The sequence below is a fragment of the Psittacula echo genome, assembly GCF_963264785.1.
Source record: "Psittacula echo genome assembly, chromosome: Z".
NCBI lineage: Eukaryota > Metazoa > Chordata > Aves > Psittaciformes > Psittacidae > Psittacula > Psittacula echo.
The window spans coordinates 74,688,885-74,712,087 of NC_137742.1; the positions used below are offsets into that span (position 1 = coordinate 74,688,885).

The window sequence follows — 23,203 nt, forward strand, 5'->3', positions numbered from 1 at the left end:
CCAGCTGTTTGGTCTTAGCCAAACTCTGAGTTAAGTTGCAAGGCCTGAACTCAAGTTACCTAGGCTGCAAGGCCTAGCCTTAGGTTACTAAAGGACAGTTACGTGCAGTAGAATTAGGAACTTGGCATTTGCTCAAGGCTAACAAGATGTGGGAGTGGGATGGTGAAACTGCAAGTTATGTGAGAAAGGTAGCAAATGGATAATTTTAGCTAGCTTGTTACCTGCTTCAAAAATGAGTGGACTGCACTTCTGAGCCAATCACAATCTATATTGGTTACGTCTAGCCAATAGCAGTTCAATTTCTGGAAGCATATACTGTAGCTACTGTCCTACGACAGTGGTCTGCGGACCCCATTAGCCATTGAGACTACGATGGAGTGTGCGCAAGTCCTTTTTCAGGCTTTGTCTGAGCGAGCTGCTGAAATTTGCCCAAAACACTGTAATAGTCCTTCGCACATCCCTGGACTCCTAACTGAAGGTAACAATACTGCAGACCGTGTTGCACAAGGTCTGCCAGTCCCTGACTGTTGTGCTCCAGTTTTTATGAGCTATTTACATGTCACGGTTGATACCTGTAGCAGTGTCATCTTGGCTACGGCGCAAGGCAAGCAAGACGTTAAGGCGGCCATTTTGCATTGGCGCGAGGTCATGGCGATTTTGGGTGTCTCTAGCCAGATCAAGACCGACAATGGCCCAGCATATTCAAGTCAAATAGTGGCTTCGTTTTTACGACAGTGGGGCATTGAACATAAGACCGGTTGTCCTTATAACAGCACTGGCCAAGCTATCGTCGAACACGCGCACCGGACTCTGAAAGCTCACCTCATGTGTCTTGAGGCGGGGGAGACCGTACCTGTAGGAGCTCCTGCAGTCCGTGTGCGCCGACTTTTACTTTCTCCTCTCACTAGTCTAAACCAATTCTCACATGGATCAAGTGAACAATCCCCGATGAGCTCACACTTTGCTCTATCTCTAGACAAACCTCCGTATCCACAGGTACGGGTGAAAGATCTGGAAAAGGGTAAGATAGGTCCATTTGCCCTACGTGCTCGCGGGCGAGGCTATGCCTGTGTAGAGGGTGAGACTGGGCTATTCTGGATACCGGCAAAATGGCTATTACCGTATTTGTGTTAATGTATTCAGAGATTACTGCGAAATCACACGCAATCCTGCAGCGTCTCTCTAAGGCAGGCAATTGTCAGCTGCAGGCTAAAAAATATTTGGATGTGAAGGGACACATGAATATTTAATAATCTGTATGTATTGCTTCTTCCAGCACTACAAATATTTGGAGAATATCATCTTTCTCCAAATGTAAGATAGATGATGGTAATGAACTATATGGTCATTTCCAAGCCAGCATCATAGCTCCTGCAGGCTGCTGACAGATAGAGGTCCACTGCCCTGTCTGTGCTGGCCCTCATGCGTGCTGCCAGGCAGGACAGCCTCCATCCAACAGAAGTGTCCTCCAGCCTGAAGAGGTGCTCCAGTAAGGAAAGACAGCGGCTCTGCCGCAGCAGCCAGGCAAGCTTCTTCTTCCTGCCAAGCAAGAGAAATTGCTAGGCCCAGAGGCTCTAGCTGTAGAGGCTAGAGCCTATGGGCTGGGTCAGACAGGGCCAGGGGGGAAAATCGGTGCCAGACAAGACCGTGACACTTCCTTGGAGGAAATAGAGCTGATGGAGGGGGAGCTGCCAGAAGGGAAAGGGGCAAAGAACAAGTACCACAGTGGGAAGCTGGCCGCTCGAGAGAGGGTTGGCCTGACAGCACCAGGGGGGCCGAGCAAAGCCGGGAACCAGCAGGAAAAGTGGTATCACCCTCTCAGCCTCCTCATTACCGCCGGTATCAATATAGGCTGGGAGATGAAGGGATCGAGAGTACCCCTGAGGAGAAGGATTTGGAGGTACTGGTGGATGAAAGATCGGGTAGGACCCAGCAGTATGCACTTGCAGCCCAGAAGGCCGATTGCATCTTGGGCTGCATTCAAAGGAGCGTGGCCAGAAGGTTAAGGGAGCCTCTGATGAGTCTCTCCCTGTAGTCCTGTGTCCAGCTCTGGAGAGACTGAAACAGTGTTTTACCACCCTCACAGAGAGGTCGTAGACGCACCAGCCCTGGAGACATTCAAGGCCAGGCTGGATGCGGTTCTGGGCAACCTGATGCAATCGAGACGTTTCTGCTCATTGCAATGGGGTTGGACTAGATGACCTTTGAAGGTCCCTTCCAACCCAAACCGTTCTAGGATTCCATGATTCTCACACCTCAGTTCCTCTTACTGCTCCTTCTCCATGCCCTGGTCCTGCCTCCAGCCCCCCACCCCTCTTCAGTACAGCTCTCTGTCCCCAGCCAGCACCAATTCACTGCCACAACTCGTGCCAGCAGACACGTCCCTGGCTGCAAGCTGCTTTGATACCCTAAGGCATGCTTTGTTCCCAGGGCCTCACAGGGAGGGAGGGAAGGAGGGAGGAAGGGAGGGAGGAACTCTGTCATTCCCTGTTCTACCCTCACATCGCTCTGTGTGGCCTCAAGCCTCGTCAGGTCTGCGCCCATATGCCTGTGACCAGGTAGGAAATGACTCTTTCTCCCCCGGGTTCTTGGTCCTGTTTCTCACCGGGCCTTCTGTGGAAGGGAGGATGCTCTTCTGGCAACATAAGCGGCACACTGCAACTTTTCCACCTGAGACCTGACAAACTCTTCAGCGCGGTTCCGGGGAAACGGCCTTCCAAGCAGGCTCAAAGACTTTCTGATCATTTTCTTTGCCAGCTCCGTGCGTCCCACACCACAGCAGACCTGCACAGGAAAAGGGAAACATCCCGACGTGGACTAGATGCCAAGAGACTGCAGGAATCTGCCAGTGGCCAGAGATGCCAGAGTTCTCCTATCCACTGCATCTGGGGAAGGCATCCAGCTCCATCACTCAGGAGATCCCTCCAGACCTCCCCTTTACCTCCGCCTTGAGGCTGAAGAAGGTGGCATCTTCAAAGCGGGATATCCCATTCGCTTTCTTCTTCAGAGAGTTCCTCAGGATATCCGCTTCACTCAGCTTCCTGAGGGCCTTTGTGCAAGCACACGGAGAGCAGGTGAGATTAGTGCAGAGCCCATGGCCACCCTTGGCCTCCCCCACTGCCTCTGGCATCTCTCTTACGAGGGTCTGTTTCTTCCCCTGGTGATACCCACACAAGCACTGTCATGGTTTTGACTGTGTGCCTCAGAGCACAGGCACCACTGATCCTTCAGGCCTCCTCCCTGCTGGTGCTAGGGGCGCAGCACCCAGTGTCTCTTCCCGCACAAGAGGCAAACCAAAGGAAAAAGTGAGGCTCAGAGCTCAACATCTTCCTTCCAAGGCCCCACGAAGTCATGCCCCGGTGCAACGCAAACTTGTCTTGCCCACAGCTAGGCAGGACATGCTGCAAGCAGGGTAACTCACCATGTAGTAGTTGGAGACATGCAGGTAGGCAGCCACAGTCTCCAGAAGATAGTAAAAGGCTCTGGCAGCATTGCCCAGTGTTGTGTAGTGGTGAACCAAAGACACAAGCACTGACTCCACGATGCCTTTGCAGTCACACGAGAGCGTATTGTTGTTCACTCTGTCAGTCACACTGCTCAGAGGACGGTGCCCAGGGGAAGAAGAGAGCAAAGAATACAAGGGTATCACCTACAGTGGTCTTCCTTCCCGCACAGACGACATCAAAAGCCCTTTGTGCAAAGCAGAGCAGGAGGCCACAGACAGGTACGACTCGTACAAGTCCTTTGGGAGCAGGGAGTAAGGAAGAAGCTAGGCTTTCTGCCACCTGCCACAGGCAAACCACCTGAGCCCTTGTGGCGGCTTTTTCCCTGTAGATTTTGCAGTACTACTCGGTGGGAACTGGAACGCAAGGGCTGCTTCAGCATAGCATTACCTTGACACTGAGCCACGGGCTTCCTTAAGCACTCTCTCATTTCCACAGCCATCTCCTCTCAGCTCCCACCCCACAGAAAGCCTCTTCGCTAAGCTAGAGTCACAACTGACAGCCAAAAGCCAGCACTTCCTTTGTCTCAACTGGACACCCTGAGCTCACTGGCTTCAAAAAGAATCAAAACCTTGTCTGCTCACCCAAAATCCTCTTCCACAAAAGCCTTCTGCTGCTGCTGCTCCTCCTCAGTATCTGTAATGCCTGGAAAGAAAACCAGGGACACCTCCCACATGTATCCTGGGGTAAGAGTTGCTCTCCCTCTCCCAGCAGGCCTGCAAGGATCCTTGCAAGGTGCTAACATACTGAGGAAAGCTTACAGTGGGTGTCCTCTCCTGCTGGGCTCGTTCCCAGCAGATCTGCTCCCACCCGACCCCCAGCACCGATCCCTGGGCTCCCAGAGGGCCCAGATTACAGAGCACGGTGCACAGCATACCTGCAGTGGCATAGACCCTCTCCCTCTTCAGCTCTTTTCCAGCCAGCACCAAGGCCTTCCAGGTGTGTGAGTCATCCCCATCATCAAGGTCGCTACAGCTCCCTTTTTCCTGGGTGCTGGTGACAGCGAAGCGGTGGAAGACAATAAAGTCCCCTTGGCCGCAGCTCTGGCATTTGTGTGCATGCCGCTCCAGGAAGGCAGCACACTTGCAGTGCAGGGTGTCCCGCTGTTTCTGGACCCACAGCTCGTAGGCAGCCTCCCGCAGCAGCGGCTTATGGAACATCAGCACACCAAATTGACACCCCACACTCTGCTTGCTTGGAGGGGAGGTCTCCACACCTGCAAGGCAAAAGGCCTTTGTATGAGCCCAAGCTGGGGCCAGATGGGGAGCCAGTCACGCCTCAGCGCACATCCTAGATAGCAAAGCAGTGCTGCTGTATGCCAAGCCCTGCCGCACGGGGTGAAAGGGCTGATGCTAGCGCAGCCTTGGGGATGCAGTTCTCAGCTGCACTGGTCCAGGCAGGAGCTGGGGATGTTGTTGCCAGCCGAAGCAAGCCCCAGCCAGCACTTTCTCCCACCCTTGGCAAGGCAGCCAGCAGCCTCCTGAGCAGGAACCCTGCATCACAGGAGAATCAAAGCCCACTAAAAGCTTGCTGAAGACTCAGAGCCATTCTGGAGGGCATCTTTGATCTGGATGCTGCAGGTGGCTGGGAGAGGGTGTCAGGGATTCCACCCGTCCTCCCATGCCTGCGCTACGAGCAGCACTTGGATTCAGGGGAGCAGAGGCATTTGGGACAGCCGGTAGGAACTTCCCTCCAGTGCAAACGTAGTGTGCTTGCTTTCAGACTGACTTGTAACAGCTTTGACAAACCCATCCCCAACAGCCATACCAGCCCTCACAGGGAGGGAATCACACCATGCCCTTAGGAGCCCATCCAGGACACATCTGGGAGCTCCTTGTCCACCCCACTGCTACCACTTACCAATCTCTGCCTGCGGAGGGGTGCCTGCCTCCTTGCTAGGATCTTGGACATCTTCTGTGATGAGCTCCTCAGTGCTCTCCATCCACTTGAGGATGTTGTCACTCACTAGACTGCCCACCAAGGTAGTCATCTTGTGCCTGATTCTAGCCGGAAGAACGTATGACAGCTGCTGGGTAGTGAACACTGGCCCGATGATGGCTGCAAACTTCAAAACAGTCTGCTCCAATGGCTTGATCTTGTCCAGCTGAGCCAGCACAATCTCTGTCAAAGAGAAGCCACACATCTCAATCCTACCTCTTCCCCACGCTGAGGCTGGAGGCACTGCAAAGATTAGACACATGAACAGGATAGGCTTTGGCCCTACACTGGGCACTTCTGGGCAATTGCAGCCCGGGGTAGGTGTCTGCACAATGGCTCCGCTCCGACTGGATTTGCAGTTCACAGGGCCTGGGCAAAAGTGAGACCCTCAACAGACACACTCCCACACCGCGACAGGGCAGGATCCAGCAGGCACATGCATCCCACAGTGTGCCCTACCAAACCTGGGCTAGGTTTTTGCCAGCAGTGCAAGCAGGGAACAGACAACTTTCACCACCTCAGATGTGAACGCAGAGCTCCCCAGAAAGGTTGTCTCAACTCGGCCAGACCTTACTGTTCTTTTCTTTGAGTTTTCTTCTTGGGACAAAACAACTTAAGAGCAGGAATGCTTTAGTATGATGTTTCGTCAAGGTTCATACAAATGGCTACTGACAGACAGGAGGGACACTCAACAGTCATTGACAGTTCCCCTGGCTACAGGTGAATTTCCATGAAAATCCACAGGAAACAACAAAATAGACAAACAAACAAGCAAACACACACGCACAACCCCAAGAAAAAAAAAGCCAACAAAACAAAAAAGTGGATTTTTTTTTCAATTACGTGTGTCCTGGGTTCAGCAGTAGCAGTCGTCTTTCTCCTTAGTAGCTGGTGCAGTGCTGTGTTTTTGACTGTCAGCCTGGGTACAGCGCTGATAACACTGATGATTTTAACTGTTGCTAAGTAACGTTTAGTCTGACCAAGGACTTTCTCCGTCTCATGCTCTGCCAGGGAGCAGGGGAAGCCGGGAGGAAGCAGAGACAGGACACCTGACCCAAACTAGCCAAAGGTGTATTCCATACCACAGCACGTCATGCCCAGTACATAGCCGGGGGCAGTTACCCGGAAGGGTGAGATCACTGCTTGGGTCAGGCTGGGTATCGGTCGGCAGGTGGTGAGCGGTTGCATTCTCTTCCCTCGTTATTTCCCTTATCTTTATTATTCTCGGTGGCAGCAGTAGTGGTTTGTGTTATACCTTAGTTACTGGACTGTTCTTACCTCAACCCGTGGGACTTACATTCTTTTGATTCTCCTCCCCATCCCTCCAGGAGCGGGGGGGAAGGAACGGGGGAGGGGGGGGAGGGGGGAGTGAGAGAGTGAGCTTCGTGGCTGGGCTTAAAAAACCACAACGTGCCATGAAACCGCCGTTAGCTGGGGAACGCAAAAAGAAAGTAGCGAGATAGAAGCTGTGTTCAAAGGTGAGTCAGAGGCAAGTCAAATTTTTTGTCCCAGCAGAAGATTTGCTTCTGTGAGAAAAGGGAGTCATTTTAGTGTTGCACCAACAACTTTTCCTCTCCTACCTGCTGCTGGAAAGCAACCAGCAGGCTCAAGGTGCTCCACACACAGGAAGGGAAAATGGCTGCCCACAACCCCACGACTGTTGCTGGTTGGAGCGGAGCCACCTTCCCAGGACAGCCCCAAAGCTGAGAGGGCGACTCTGCAGCACAGCGATGCCCAGCCTCCCTCCAGCCCCTGCGGCACAGCCAGGAGCCAGCAGAGTGGCTCTCTGCCCCTCACCTTTCAAGTTACTGGGCAGCACGGTGCTGTTCAGGTTCACGTCTGGCCTTACAATGCAGACCATGGCCGCAGACCCTATGCTGGACCTTGAGCTTGTTGTGAGGGATGACTCCAAGACTGCAAAAGCTAGGTGGAGCAAGAGAGAAGGAATCAGGCAATTTGCAAAGTGACCTGCAGCCTGCAAATGTCTCCAAGCTCACCTGAAATAGTCCAAGGCCCCCTCACACAGCACGGTGCAGGTGCACTGACCTGCCGGTGCTGAACATGCTCTCTAAGCAGAGCAAACTCGTTTTCACTGGAGGTTTCCCAGGCCTGGCTCTCACCTCAACCTGGAGTTTGTTCCCAATTAAGCTAGCATTTGGCCAAGAGAAGTTCTGTGCTCATGAGAATGTCTCAGGAACACACGTGATCCAGAACCACGTCCCCTGTGGTTTAGCCTCAAGAACTGAGGCCCCTCCGAGCCCTCACAGCTTGTGAGGCACTGCTTTGGCTGTCCTGACAACAAGGCACACAGAAGCCCGTGCCTCTGCCAGGCCAAGCTCTGCATGATCTGCTGCAAGACCTGGCTCTGCCCTGATCCATGGGGCAACGAAGGGGCAAGTTTGTGCTGCAGGGAATGCAACACAGCAACTCCGTAGTCAGTGGCAAAGGTTCTTACTCTTCAGGTCCTCCCAGTTGTCCTCTGCTCTTTCATCCCACTTCTTGGTGCGGAACAAGAGCATGTCGTTGCACCGAAGGAAGTGCACCAGCTCTTCGAGGTAATACGGGATCCCCAAGCTTCTCTGGACCAGGAACCTGGGCAGGAACAGATCCAGCAGTGATCAGCACAAGAAAAGTAGAATCACAGAATGGGTTGGTTTGGAAAGGACCTTAGGATCATCTAGTTCCAACCCCCTAGCCATGGGCAGGGACATCTCACACTAGACCGTGTTGCCCAAGGCTCTGTCTGGCCTTGACCACTCCCAGGGATGGAGCATTTACCACATCTTTGGACAACATCTTCCAGTGCCTCACCACACCCTAAAAGGAAAAAGAGTTGAGGTGGGCAGCAAGCCTCTCGGGCATAGCAGGGGAGCCAGCATCTTCGTCACAGCTACGCTTCACTTTTGACAGGGAGGTCCTCCTGCTGGCTTGTGTTTTTGGGCCCCCCTGCCCCTCCAGCCTTTGCTGAAGTCCCTGCGAAAAGACTTGCAGACAGTGCCCAAAGCACAGAGCAGCAAGCCCTGCCTTTCCTCTCCTCAGGTGCTCTCTGGCAGCAGGGCTGACCTCTGCCCCAGGGAATCTGCCACACAGCCTGGCCACTTAGACCAAGCCCTTTTCCCACCCCAGATATGCTTGGCCTTGAGAATCTTCCTCCCTTCCTCCCTGTGAAACAGCAAAGGGTTGGCAGCCTCTATGCTTCGTGTTCAGGGAGCTCCCCTGCTCCAACCTACCTCACTAAAGCCCTGGGGATGCTGATCACGCCAAGGTCCTGGCAGAGCTTCTGCACCACAGCTGAAGGTTTCAGCTTCTCTAGATGAGAGTAGATGATTTTACGGGACACCAGGTCCTTTGCTGTGGCTTTGTGAAAGCTCTCGGTTCTTGCAAAGCCGGGACATAAGCTCATGACCATGAAGACAGAGATGTTCCAGAGCAGCGGTGCCATGATACTCCAGGAGGCAGGGTCAATGAAATGGGCATTGTCGATGACAAATATGGCATTTCGATCAATGGTCTGGAAAAAAAAAAATGGTTGTTCTGCGGGGAATCCAGTGGATTCTCAAGTGTCTTACAGGGAAGGAGATTTAGCCTCTGCCTCTTGAGAGGATGCTCTCAAGTCTCACCCCAACCAACTCCCTGCTTGGAAGCTTCCCAATCCCTTCCCAATTCTCAATTCTTTGAGACTTTCAGGTCACACTTAACATCACCCGCCCTGCAGAAGGAGGGCAAGTGAATGCAGAATTGTCTCTCCTCCGGGGAGCGCTTTAAGGGAGGAAAGTTACTAGTATGCTTGTCGGGCTATGTAGAGAACATGGGGGGTTTCTCAGGCCCCAGAGGGCAACGACCAGGTCCTGCCACCCACTCACACTGCTGTGGCGCAGAGCCAGCAGGGTGGTTTTCCTCCTCTGACGCAGAAGGAGAAAAGGAGAAATGCTCACCTTCTCTAGCACTTTTGCCCAAGTTGAATGCAATTCCTCTTGCCTTTGCATTTCACGCATTTGGCGAACCTTGTCTGAAATGGGAAACTAGACAGAAAAGCAGAGTCAGGGAGAAACATGGCTCCAGGGCTCGCCACACCTACCCACCAAGCAAGGTGGCAGAGCGAACCCTCTCTGCTCTGCCTCAGCACCTTCCCTCTCCCCAGCATGGGTGCAAGAGGCCACAGTGGGACTTCAACTAAAGCCTAAAGCAGAGGCTCAGGCAGAGCCCCATCTTGGGGGTGGGCTGAAGGGCTGGTTCTCTGACTGTGGGATCTTGGGCTGGCTGGAGCAGACCACTCACACAGCAAGACCTCAGCACAAGGTCAGGCCCAGCCTCATTCCAGTGCTGCTTCCGCAATGCTGAACAAGGCACCAGGCACTGCCAGATGCAGCGCGGGACATTAAGTCACCACATATAGGCAGCCCCCAGGGCCAGGAATGGCAAACATGTGCTGTGACCCCTGCGATCCCTCCCCCTGAGCTAAGGCACTCCAGCAGCCTTAGAAGACCGCTGAAGACCCAGAAGGGCTCAGGAGAAAGCCTTCTCCAGGGTCAGAGGGGCCTCTCGCTCTCACCTTGACAAGGAAGATGTCATTGAGGAGGCAGTAGTTGCTCTCTTCAATTATTCCTTTGAGATTTGTCTGTAGCACGTGCTCCCTGGCACTGCACGATTCACAGTCGTGGAGGCCCAGCACCCTGGCCATCAGAATACGCATGGCAGAGAAGGACTGCCTCACGTTGACCTCTAGCAGTTCCATGCCAAATACCCTGCCATGCAAAAGCAAAAGGGACTGAGATCCCCAGCGACCCAAGCCTTCTAAGACAAAAGAGCTGGAGTTGCCTTTAGGGGGAACTCTTCAGCCTCCCACCTCGAAGTGGTACCCAGAGTTTTGCTCCTTGTATGAGAAAGGGCACAGAGGGGCAGTTGCTGCCAAGCCACGGGGAGAGCCAGGTCCAGACCCCTTCTGGTCTCTGCGACGCTGGCCCGTGTCTCCCTGCCTGCCTGCTGCAGAGGGACTTGCAGAGCTAAGAGGTGATCATGGAGCAAGTGGAGTTTGCCTTTGGGCTCCAGACCTTAGCAGTCTGCCTCTCAGCCACAGAAAGGCTTTTCTGGCCCAGTATTCCTTCTGGGAAGCAGGCAGGGGGCAAGCAGGGCTTCTGAGACAGGCCAGCCTGCTATCTGTTGCATCTGCAACCCAATGAAAAGCACTGAGTTTGGGCTTTTTCCTTCTGTTTGTGAAGGAGGAAACACCACAGATCAAGAAGCACCTCCAGCACCCCAAAGACACAGAGGCAGGAGCAGAGCACACAGGAGATAACTGCGGAATGCCTCCATGAGGCTTTCCGAGAAGGCTTCAGTCCAAGGCCAAGGTGTACTGGCCAAGGGGCTGGAGTGTTCCATGGCTGTCAGGGATGGGAAGAAGCAGTGTCCTAAAGCCACAGGGCAAACCCCTGTACCTGCAGCCAGCAGACTGGCCTAACTGGGCCAGGTGATTAAGTAATTGGCTCTTCCCAGAGCCCCTTGTGCCCTCAAACGCCAGCATGTGTCGTTGTCCAAAATGGTTAGAGGCTTCCAAGCAGCTGACAAAGAGGTCAATCTCCTTCTTCCGACCTGTGAAGACAAACAAGAAAATGAGCTGCTGGGGCGTGCTAGAAAGCAGAGAGCCATCCCTTTTGCTGAGACCCTGCACCACAGCTTCCTTCCCACTACCACATCCGGCAGCCTATGATACCCCTGCTGCCTTCCAACTCTCTTCTCCTAGCTTTTGCACCTCTGCCTTCCTCAGAGTGGTAGCAGACGCCCTATCCCACAGAGATTCAGACAGCCCCATGCAAATCCCCTCAGGGATCCAGTACAAGGCTGGAAGGGATGATGTGAGTTGCTGCAGGCAGCTGTGTCCCAAACAGGCTTAGAACATCTTCTCCTGCTTGTACGACTAGCCACAGAGCACATCGGTGTGGATGCACAACCATGTTTTAGTTCTTGCTGAAGAGGGCTTGCACAGCATCAAGGCCTTTTCTATTTCTCATGCCACCCTGCCAGCAAGCAAGCTGGGGGTGCACAAGAAGTTGCGATGGGGCACAGCTGCAACAGCAGACCCCGACTGGCTTATTCCGTTTGCATATGATGCTGTGCTTAGCAAGAAAAGCTGGGGAAAAGGAGGAGGAAGGAGGCACATTAGGAGTTCCAGTGCTTGTCTTCCCAAGTCCTCGATACACATGTTGAAGCTCTGCTTTCCTGGAAACGGCTGGACACCTGCCTGCCACCAGGAAGCAGTGAAAGAATGCCCGACTTTGCCTGTCATGCATGCACAGCATCTGCTTTAGCTGTTAAGCTGCCTGTATCCAGGGTGCTCACTTTTACCCTTCCAATTCTCTTCCCCATCCCACTGTGGGGAGTGAGCAGCTGTGTGGGGCTAAGCTCCCTACCAGGGCTAACCCATGGCAGGGCCCAAAACATCCAGCAAGACGCTGAGTGATTAAAGGCATTTGTGTCGCCTGACTTTTCCATGTTTACAGGCAGATGCTGCCAAGAAAGGAACTTTGAGGAGTACAACGGGGAGAACCCACCACCAAAACTCTCCATCAGTTTAGCAGAAGGAAACCTCTTTCCTGATCCCAAGGATAAGGACTGGTTTAGCCCCCAGGACGTGAGCAGCTCCATAGCTGAAAGGAACCTTCCTTTCAGCTTTTCCCTTCCCAGTACAAGTTACTGAGGGGAAGAAACTGGGGTTCAGAAGAGCAAGGCATTCTCCACATACCCAGCAAGGAGGCGGTATCTGGCATCTTCACGGCAAGAGCCATGCCAAATATGCTAGAAGCAGAGGAAAAAAGAAAATACAAGTCAGTTAGCTGGTTAGAAGCCAGGGCACATGGAGAAGCAGCTTGCGTGGAGGGGCAGGATGTGCTCCTCGGGTACCTGTTTCTCTTTCAAGCAGCGCGTTGTCCCCTGCATGCTCCCCCCACCAAAGTTCAAGCTGGCATGCTGAGACAGCTTTCAGCATAAAGAAAGCCAACAGCCACACCAGGACAAGAGAGTCCATCAAGAGAGGCCAGACCCAGAGACACAGGAAAGAAGCAAGGGTGAGCTGCTGGTTAGCAGATATCTTTACGGCATTGGCCAAGAAAAACCAAGAGCCTTGGAAACAAGGACTTGAGCCCCCCTTGGTTGGGATTCCAGGCACCTGGCACCTTTGACTTAAGTCTTCCTGTATTTTCAGAGACTAACATTCAAACCGTCATCCAAAAAGAAGCTCAGATCCTGGCCCAGAGGAAGAGCCCAGGTTTGAGGAGGAAGAGGTGACGAAGAAGGCCCTGATGGTCCACCTTTGTCCATGGGAACCAGACAGGCCCAAAGCTTCCCACTCAGGAGCAGCTAGGACAAAACCTTGGGTCAGCATTACCAGGGCATGTGGCAGAGCAAGCACAGCACGGAAAGCACGATTGAAAGCCGTTTGAACAGAGCCTGAAAGCCAGGTTGTGTCTACCAAAACAAAACCTTCCCCATCCCTGTGGTTTCACTCCCACTCTCCCAGCAAGAGAAGACAGCAGGGAAGAGAGGTAAAAAGCCTCCCACAGCAGGGCTTCCGACCGTCTCACCCACAGTGAACGGAGAGCGGCTTCTGCTCTCTCTGCAGAACTCCCCTATCCTGGCCAAGCTGGACCCTTGTTGCCACCATCCCCTCATCCAGACTTCTCAGAGGACACTCACCTCTTGGTGGTGATGCCCACATACTGATAGACAGTGACAGGATGTTTGAAGCCTTTCATCTGTCTCTCCGGCAGCTCCTTGAAGCAGCAAGAGGGCAGCCCAGAGTTGGCATAGGTTGTGGTATCACAGGTCACCAGCCCAGAGTAGCTCACCATCATCCGCGCTGCCAAGTTCACCTTCTGGCCGATGACTGCCGGAGAGATGAAGAAAGAGCACACAGTGAGGTACCTGTGCCACCAGCTCCACAGTGCCCTTCCAGGCCAACAGCTGCCTTACATCCGACACCCGCAGCCCCACAGTGGGTTAAGCAGATCCCAGGGGAACAACCAGCTGTGGAGCTCAGCGTCCCACCCCAGGCCAGGACTGGCGCTGCCTGGGCCATTCCTGGCTGGCTGTCGGGCAAGCGCTGTCCCAGCCTGTCTTCCTCTTCCCAACAGCTCACGCCACTTTCCCACGCTGCAGACACATGCTTGTACCTGTGTACTCGTGCCTCCGAGGGTGGCCAGTGAGGCCACAGAACGCCGTCCCACTGGTAACAGACACAGACACTGTCCTGGCACACAGGGAAACAACACGGCTTCAGCAGCACTCCAGGTGCAGTCCTGCCCGCCCAGCTTCATCTCTTCCCTCATCTCCCCTCAGTACTAGCCTGGGCCACTGGCCATCCTGCCCTGCCAGCCTGGGGTTCGGCGATACGGAGAGCTCAGGGGTGTAAAGGACCCAGGCGGCAAGGACACACAGGCAGGAACTTTTGGGCACTTCTCCTGAGACCACATTCCCTGAGCTGTGACCCGTGACCAGGGGGAAAAGAGGGAGGGAAGAAGGTGCCACAGTGTCACCGCCTGTGATGACAGCAATGTGAGATCAGGTGTCTAGGCCCCGTCACTGTTCACAGGCCAGTCACCCAGAAGGTGCTGCTTCTGGCACCAAGGAGCCTCTCGCCTTCACCAGGGCTCATTCCAGCATGGTGGCTAGCAGGGTGTGCTTGGAGACACTCTGCCTGGCTGCCCAAGGATAAGCCCAGGGATTGCCTGCTACCTCTCAGGGCACTGTTTCCTTCCTGCCAAGGAAGGGAGGACAAGGGAGGGTAAGCTAGAAGCAACACTCGTCCCCTACTTTATGCTGGCCCAGGCAGCCCGCACTCCCTCGGCCCCACCACACACTCACCCTTTTTTTCCAATGATCTTGGAGCACGAGTTGAAGATCTGAAAAGCACTCTGCAAGGCATGAATGCTCTCGTGGGGCAGCTTTACTCCGGGGAGCCCAAACACACAGAGGAATGTGCAGCCCTGCCAAGGACAGATGCAGCACGTCTTGCCACAATGCCTAAGATGGAAGGAATCTTCCCCTCTTGCTCAGTGTCCACCCTCTTGGGTTGGGGGGAGATGATTCCACCCCACACTCACTTTGTCAAACAGGATGACTTTGTTCACTTCACCTTTGTGCGGACAGATAATTTCCTGCATCAGGCTGCTGACTTCATTGAGGACACTGCGGAAGGATACTATGTTCCTTGCATCAAAATCCAGGTGGAGGAAGAGGATGGTGACCGGCCGTAGCTCACAGAGGAAGTCCTGCGGCACTCTGTCTTCAAGCTGGAAAACAAGAGCATGATGGCTTCGCAGGCCTGCTCTCCCGGGGGCTGCCCACACCAGGTACAAAGGGAGAGCTGGTGTCCTGGCAACAGCAGGTACTAGCGGGGGAAGAGAAGATCCTCCTCCCGGTGTAAACGGTCGGCAGGCTGCCCAGCCTGCGGCAGGCAGATACCAGATCAGAACACAAATGACAAAGGTGAGAACGGTGCTCCGGTAACACCCCGTCTTGGGACAGTTATAGACATGAGTGGCGGCACCCAGCGATGCTCTGGGGACTTCAGTGGAATCTCCCTTTATCCTGCCATCACGTCCACAATGAAGAGCCATACCCACAGAAAAGACAGAGATGCAAATGTCTGCCCCACCACCCATCTCTCTGAGGACAACTCCTACAGTGGTGCAGCACCGGTGCCCCTTGGCCCAGTTTGCCCCCATTGTCATCTCGGGATGCATTTTCTTCGGTTTGTTTGCTCTCATGAAAACTCCATCTCTGAATGCACCCCACTTCTTCTGCCCTGCAAAAAAGCAGCCCCGGCAGCAATGGCCCAGCCGTACCTGCCGGAGAACAGCTTCTGGTATGTAACTAAGTATGTCTCCCAAATGAGTATCAGGGATCAAGAAAAGAGCAGGCGTGGCAGCATCTGCGGAGAGGAAACACACGTGGTTGCTGGGAGGATGGGACTACGAGCTGTTGGAAAGCAGGGGCTAGCACTGGCAAGAGGGGAGAGTCTCCTGCGTTTGCTTGTGTTGCCACCTGCAGGTGCTTAGGGCAGAGCTGAACCAAAACAAGGTGAATCTGGCACTCACATTCGTTTTCCGTGAAGAGGCACTTCTCCTTCTGTGGAAGCTTGTCTAAAACATCTTGGCATTCCGACGGAGACATCTGGTTCATGCCCATAACCTGAAGGTACACAGAAGGAAAGCACTGACACCGGCCTCTCCAGGAGGCCCAGGGGACAGATCCTGCCTTCCATTGTCACTGCCCAGAAGAGGGGAGAGAAGTCTACCTGGCTGGACAGGACAGCAGTGCTTCCTCAGAAACACTGGGGGTGAGCAGACATCTTCTGAGCATCCCCCAGCTGTCAACAGCTCTGTGACCCACAGAGGACACTGCTGGTGGGGCCAAAACTCTCCCAGTGCTTCCTGACCCCTCAAACCAAGCAAGCCCAGCCCAGAGTTACTCCTCACATGGAAGGACAAGAGCATCAGCTGCTCTCCGCTTTCACAGCTACAACTCTCTCTGCATTCAGGTCTTCAGCCTTCTGACACCTCCCTCCTTCAGGTCCAGGTCCAGGTCCAGGTCCTTAGATGGCTCTAGATGCTGTCCCATCCACCTACCTTCACAGCCGTTTTGCCCGCAATATGGCTGGTCCTGAGCCTGTGCTTCTCACATAGCTCCCAGCAGGAGGCTGAGAGGACAATTTCCCCTGCTTTTGCAAGCTTTGTGGCCTCACGGACATCGTCCACGGCCTTGCCAATGACACAAAAGTACTGCTGCCTCTCGTCTCCAAACCTCAGGTGGTGCATATTCCCCGCAGAGATCCCTGGGAGAGAGAGAGGGGGAAGCAGAGCTCTACAGCCTGCAGCATTTCAGCTGTTCAGAAGCCAGTCTGAACCCCAATGGGGAGATGGTCATTATGGAAGGGGAGGGCATCCTCCATCCTTCTCAAGGGGATACTGACACAGGTCCCTTAAATGGGTGTTAAGAAATAGACAACCCAAGTGCACAGTGACGCTGTGTTGAGAGTGCTGGACGTCTTACCTGCCCCAGAAACCCAGCAAACCAAGCCCCTGACCACCACCCACCCCCTTTACATGCAGGCAAGTTGTAGCTGTCTGCTCAACAGAAACTACAGCCTGAAGAAGCCCTTCTCACGGCCTTAAGCAATGCAGCTCCCCTTTGCTCTTTGCGAAAGGCAGGGGAGAATCCAGCAAGGAAAAGGATCGCCACATTCCCTGCCAGTGCGAAGCACCCTGTGGCACAGGAGAGTGCCACAGATCCGCGCCTGGCACAGCACTTGTACCTATCTTCAGTCGGAATTTCTGACCCACAAGCATGTCATGCTTCCGGTGCTTCTTCTGGATCTGCCAGCTACAGTGCACCACAAGGCTGATGGTCTTGGCCATCTCACTGGGTCTTGCTCTCCACAGCAGCAGCACAGCATCCCCTGGGGAAAGCGAGGGAACGTCAAGGCTCTGCTGAGACCTGACTCTCCCTGACCTGTGCTCCGTGGCAGGGACTGCAGAAACCAGATGACGTGCTGAAAAAGATGGACTTGTGGGAGGCCATAGGCCTGGAGGACCTCTGGACTCGCTGGGACTCCTCCTCCTCTCGCGCCCCGGCAGCCTGAGCTGTGCTGTCACCAGGGCCCCCCTGTCCCTCACCAGCACTCCAATAAACGCCTTTGCCTTCACCTTCTAGTAGGTCTCCTCCTCTCAGTGCTGCCTCTGCACTCACCCCCAGCACAGAGCCTTACAAGCTGAGGCAGAGGGAAGGGAGCCACCACCCTCGCCAAAGCCAAACTGCAGGCTCAGGGTGGGAAGAGAAGCCTGGAGAAAGGGCGCTGCAAAGGGGTATGAGAGTGGCCAGGAAGATGGCTCAAGGTGCTGCACAGAGCCTCTGGAGGAGGGCAGCAGAGCTGCAACAACAGTCCCGTGCTGCACGTTCATACCCACGGGCATCATCCTCCTAAGTACATACCAGCAAACTTCAAGATGTCACCTCCAAGAGCCAGCATGTCTGTGGACAGAGGGAAGGAAAGGAAGAGTCATGTGGGCACCTTCTTCCATAAGCCACAAAGGAAGCCCCCATGCTCAGAGCGGAGAGCCCAGGCGATGGTGCACTATCCGGCACAGCTTAGCAAAGCACCACCCTGGCCTGGCTCCCAGGCTCCCAGGGGCTGCAGCCCTGGTACCTGCACAGAAGGCCCAGAGGCATGGCCTCGAGCTGCCACCTAATTTCAGAATGGTGGAGGCTGGAAGGGACCTCCGGGGTCCATCTGGTCCAACCCTGCTCTCAAGCGGGGCAGAGCCAGCTGCCCAGGACGCTGGCTAGATGGCTTTGGAAGAGCCAAAGGAGGAAGATTTCACAAGCTCCCTGGCAATCAGTCAGTCACACCCCCCCCACCCAAAAAGTGTTTCCCAACTTACAGAGGGAAACTCCTGTGCTTCAATGCATGCCCATGGCATGGCCTCTGGTCCTGACAATGGGCACCACTGGAAAGAGCCTAGCTCTGTCCGATCTGCTCCCTCCCTTGAGGTTTTGGATACATTACTATAAGATCCCCTGCAGCCTACTCTTCCCTAGGCTAAACAGGCCCAGTTCTCCCAGCCTTTCCTCGTAGGAGAGATGCTCTAGGCCCTTCATCCTCTTCGAGGACTCTTGATTTTCTTTACAAATGCTGCCAAAGGGGTGTCCAGAACGTGCTCATGATCAGCTCAGAAGGGTCGAGACACTCCCTGAGAAAATGGGCTTGGAAGGATCTCTGTCTCTCTCTGTCTTTCACACACACATCAGTGCCAGCATCCCCAGGTCACTTGTGCACTGGCACTCGCTTGGTGCTCTCAGCCTGCTCTGGGCTCCCAGGCACCACAGAGCTGGGTGTGGGTAGCCAGGGTCTGACGGTCGGAAGATATCGCGCTGTACGGGAAGATAGGGCCCCTCTCCTAGTAGCCAATTGCACTTGATTTATGATGTTAGCAGACGGATGTGACGTTGTAAACCAAAGCTATATAACACCGTGCCATCAAGCAATAAACGCCATTTGCCGTCCACCACATTGGTGTTAGTGAGCTTATGGCCCGAGCGGCCCAGGGCTGGTCGCCGTGACGTTCCTGAACCAGGTCGCTAAGCCTACGCGAAGGCAACAGCTGGGTGTTCACATCAGAAGCACAGAGGTGGCTGGCCACAGCGGGGAGCATAAAGGACCTGCGCTGGTCCTAACTCACCAGGAGAGCCTGGCTGCTGCCGCTGTTCCTCCAGGCCACAGAAAGTCCCAGCCCTTCCAAGGAAGCAGTACTAAGCTGCCCAGGATACCAGCCTCTCCCCTCCATAAGCAGCCCTATGGCCTGCTGCCAGGCAGTCCTGCAGCATGTCTCTTACCCTCCAAAACGTCACACAGGTAGTGATTGAGGTCTTCCGCCAACTGATCAGTGCCTCTCTCTGAACCACCCTTCCAGATATAGTCCTCTGTCAAAGAGGTGAAATCTGTAACAGAGACACCCAGAAATCAGGAAATGCCCCGGGGACCAAAGGACCTGGCAGCCAGTTCCGCATCGCCCAGCCGGGGGGCCCAGGCCGGCACCTTCCCATGCCCCAACTCAGGATGGGTTGCAGCAGTGCTTGACCACCCATGATAGCCCATCCCCTTCGGGAATCCCAGCAGAAGACCTCAGCATTCACTATGGCCACTCGCTATCAGCAGCAGGGGCAGGGCTCCAAAGGGCCTGGTGTGTCCCAGAGTGCCTCACGTCCCTCAATGTCACGGTTGCTCCTCCCTGCTCACCCTACCTGAAATATCCGCAAAGACCAGCACTCCTTGGACTGCCTGAAAGCTGCTCCCGAGGTAGTCGCTAGAAAGAAGGCTGGGGAGAAAAGCTGCTACTTTGTCCAGCTGTGAGCTGCAACGTTTCCTCTCCCAGGAAGAAGGCACCATCTGCACCCTGTGCTGTCTGGGGCTCCTCGGGATCATCTGCTGTGCCCAGCTGGGAGAAGAAATATGACCCCATTGCGCCATGTGAGTTGCCTGCATGTGGGGCAACCGTCCCTCTGCCCGCAGGGTGGTCACAGCCACTGGCAGTGGCCTCCTCAGTAGGCCTTTGCTTCCCTGTCAGCTCTGCGCCTACATCACAATGAGCTGACAGTGACATTCTCTGTGGGTCACCACCTTTGGAACTGCTGCCCCACGGCCGAGGCTTCCTCCTCGACACTGGGCCACTGGCTGGAGGCGGCCATCTTCTATTGCCTCCTCTTTTAACTGAAACCAGACTTCCTGTTAGTTTCCATTTTGCTTGCAGTGACTAGCTGCTCAGCTTGGCCAGCTCCAGCAATGTGCCGGGCGGAAGGACCCACCTCTAGCTGGCTTTCCATTGCTTGTTTTTCGTCTAGAAAATTGCCGGTTTGGGTTAAAATCTAAACTTTCTGAGTGGGGAGATGGAGCTAAGGATCACCCTCAGCCTTCCTGCGACTTTACAACCAGCTTTCAACACAGCTGTGTGCTTTAACGCTGACCTGCCCAAAGATCTGCAAATCCACCAAAATAGAAAGAGGAGAGCTTGGTTTAAGGGTGCTGATGGAATTTTTAAGAGGAATTAAAAATGCCCTTGTGTTTTCAAAAGGGTGTTCAACACAATCCAGGGCAGGAACTCCCACATGAAGATCATGAAGATCCATTGTCCGTGGTGGAGGTGGAGAACCTCCACTCCTCAGAGTGAGGGGTGAGGGTTAACAACACAAGGATGCCCCCCACCTTTGAGCTGATCAGAGAGACAGCAACAGCCTTCTTTTACTTTTATATTCTCTCTCCTTCTTGTCTCCCTTATCATAATTATTTGTAGTAGTAGTAATATTCCGTTGTATTTTATTAAACTGTTCTCGTCTCAACCTGCAGGTTTCACATCATTCCCATTCTCCTCCCTTCTCACCTGGGGCGGACAGAACGGGGGTGAGCGAGTGGCCCCGTGGTCCTTAGCTGCCGGCTGGGTTGAAACCATGACGCATGTCCAGTGCAGACTTCCCTCCTGCCTCTCAACGGGCTCCATGACGTTGGCTCCACGGCACAGGCTCAAAGTGCCAAAATTAATATTTGTGGGGTAGAAGAAGGTAAATCCCATTGGTTGCAGGTGCTGTCCCTACCTTAACAGCCTTTTTCTCCTCCCCATAAAATCTAGTCTTTAGGTGCCACCAGTTCATTTCCCCAGTTAATTCTTGAATCCTCCTGAAAAATAATGTAGCAAAGCTGGGATAACCCCAGGACAGGAGCAGGTTTGCCTGTGCTACACGTTCCCTGCATTGAGGGTCTGTCCTGCTGCAGGTCTGATGCTGCCAGGCACAGGCAGGGGTAGGCAGGGTCAAGTGCCATCATTAGGCATGTTTCATAGGATTGACCAGGGAGAGTCATTCCTGCGCGAGAGGCCGAGCCAGGACCTTGCTGAGAGCCACAGAGTGGCTGGCACATGCCCTTTGTACCTGGGGGGACCCTATTGGGGTTGATTATGGGGCATTTCTCTCTCCAACCACAGCCAACACCAACCAATGCCACTCATCTTCACTGCTGGAACCCCACCAAGGTCAAGCTGGTCCAGTGCCAAAAGAGCATCAGGATTCAGAGCTGCTTAATGAAGAGGGGAGAAGGAGATGAACCCCAAGCAGTGGCTCTTACACAAGAAATAACCAACTTTGCAGCAACGCCTTGCACCGTTTTCTGTTTTGCTCTGTCCCAGAGCACCTAAATCAATTCAGTTTAGTCTCACTGCTTCTCAGGTTAAAAATTCCCCCTAAGACAAACTCTTTCAGCTTTCAGAAGCGGAAAATCTGGGAAATGACCCCTCCAGGACACATTCACACTGACCAAGTGAGGTTAAACCTTCTGCTGAAGCAATAAAGTGCAGTCATGTCACGCAGTGCACTGACTGATTACTTTAAACCCACACAGACATGCATGTTTTCCTTCCTGCTTCTCCCAGATCACTTTGCCAGGATCCCAGTGGCACCCAACAGCCAGATCACGCACATAAAATCAACAAACGAGGTTCTTCATCAGTATGGTGTCCTGGGCTCAGCTGTAGCGGTCATTTTCATCCTTCTTAGTAGCTGGTGCAGTGCTGTGGTCTCGACTTTAGTCTCAGAACAATGCTGATAACACACCGGTGGTTTTAGTTGTTGCTAAGACACCTTATGCCGTCAAGGCAGAGATGTAACATATAGATGGGCTCGTGATCAAGGGGTGGACTTAACAATGGACATTATTGCCCAGGTTATTCACGAGTGTGAAACACGTGCTGCAATTAAGCAAGCTAAACGGTTAAAGCCTCTTTGGTATGGAGGACGATGGCTGAAGTACAAATACGGGGAGGCCTGGCAGACTGATTGTATCACCCTCCCACCAACCCGCCAAGGCAAAGGCCATGTGCTTACCATGTTGGAAGCAACCACCGGATGGCTGGAAACATACGCTGTGCCCCACGCCGCTGCCCGCAACACTATCCTGGGCCTTGAGAAACAGAGTTTGTGGCGACACGGCACCCCAGAGAGAATTGAGTCAGACAATGGGGCTCATTTCCAGGACAGCCTTATAGACACTTGGGCCAAAGAGCGTGGCCCTGAGCGGGTATATCACATCCCCTACCGTGCAGCAGCCTCTGGGAAAATGGAACGGTACAATGGGCTGTTAAAAACTAGACTGAGAGCAATGGGTGGTGGGACTTTCAGACACTGGGATCCACATTTACCAAAAGCCACCTGGTTGGTCAACACCAGAGGATCTGCCAACAGGGCTGGCCCAGCCCAGCCGGAACTTTTGCATACTGTAGAAGGGGATAAAGTTCCGGTGGTGCACATAAAGAATTTGCTGGAGAAGACAGCCTGGGTTAGTCCTGCTTCAGGTAAAGGCAAACCCACTCATGGGATTGCTTTTGCTCAGGGACCCGGATATACTTGGCGAGTGATGGGGGAAGATGGGGAATTCCCACGTGTACCTCAAGGAGATTCAGTCTGGGGGAAAACAGCCAATGAACTCGATTATACGCTGTTGCCTGGTATGTAACACTTTCATAGGCCATCAGCTGGATGCCCATCTCCACCACTCTGGGCTTTGAAAAGAAGAAATGTGCTGTTATGATCATCAGCGGAGAATAAAGTCATGGGCAAAGCCAGCAGCAGCAGCAGAACTGTCTTCACGTCACCATCGACTGACCCTGACTTCCCTCCGCTCATCACCCCACCAAAGAATGAACTTTGACAAAACCAGGTGAGCTCAGGGGAAGCAAGGGGAGGAAGAATGGGGAGGAATGAGCGAGTGGCTGCATGGTTCCGGGTTACAGGCTCAGCTTAAACCACAAAATATGGTTATTAGAGTGAAGGATGGTGGAATGGCCTGACGCTCAAACTGGGATGGAGGAATGCCCTAAACCGAACCTGAGTCATTTCCTTACAAATCATAAAGACACAAACTGGGGAAGTTGAAGGGGGAGAGGGCAAGAAGGGGAACCCCAAAAGGTATGAAACTAGCTTGGATTTGGTGCTAAAGGGCATCCTGCTGAGCCACAAGACCCAACCATTTCTCCCTCTGAACATGGTGTCTCGGTGTTTTACTGGCTATTGGGAGGTAACAGCTCTCTGGGGAAGCAATATTCACCCTTCGTGTGGGAAAAATGGAACTGGATCAATAATCACCCTTCCCACACTGCAGCTCTGGCCCTCTGCAGCCACCTACAGGGCTGGGAGCAGCATTTTCCTCAGGGGAAGTCCCTCTCATTTGG

General features: G+C 53.8%; 1 protein-coding gene across 1 annotated transcript; it reads right to left on the reverse strand.

Moving 5' to 3' along the window:
* Positions 1-1,337: 1,337 nt before the first annotated feature.
* On the reverse strand, positions 1,338-19,679 carry LOC308232267 (adenylate cyclase type 10-like; the record flags this gene model as incomplete). The annotated part of the gene is made up of 26 exons (XM_080638342.1): positions 1,338-1,539; positions 2,606-2,784; positions 2,942-3,049; positions 3,422-3,593; positions 4,088-4,148; positions 4,381-4,719; positions 5,364-5,624; positions 7,239-7,364; positions 7,897-8,033; positions 8,672-8,952; positions 9,377-9,463; positions 9,994-10,186; positions 10,877-11,030; positions 12,181-12,233; positions 13,131-13,320; positions 13,607-13,683; positions 14,298-14,419; positions 14,537-14,725; positions 15,281-15,366; positions 15,533-15,626; positions 16,064-16,269; positions 16,750-16,893; positions 17,427-17,465; positions 18,828-18,932; positions 19,236-19,429; positions 19,612-19,679. The coding sequence occupies 26 exons, from the start codon at positions 19,677-19,679 to the stop codon at positions 1,338-1,340; spliced, it is 3,867 nt and encodes a 1,288-aa protein (XP_080494468.1).
* Positions 19,680-23,203: the final 3,524 nt, after the last annotated feature.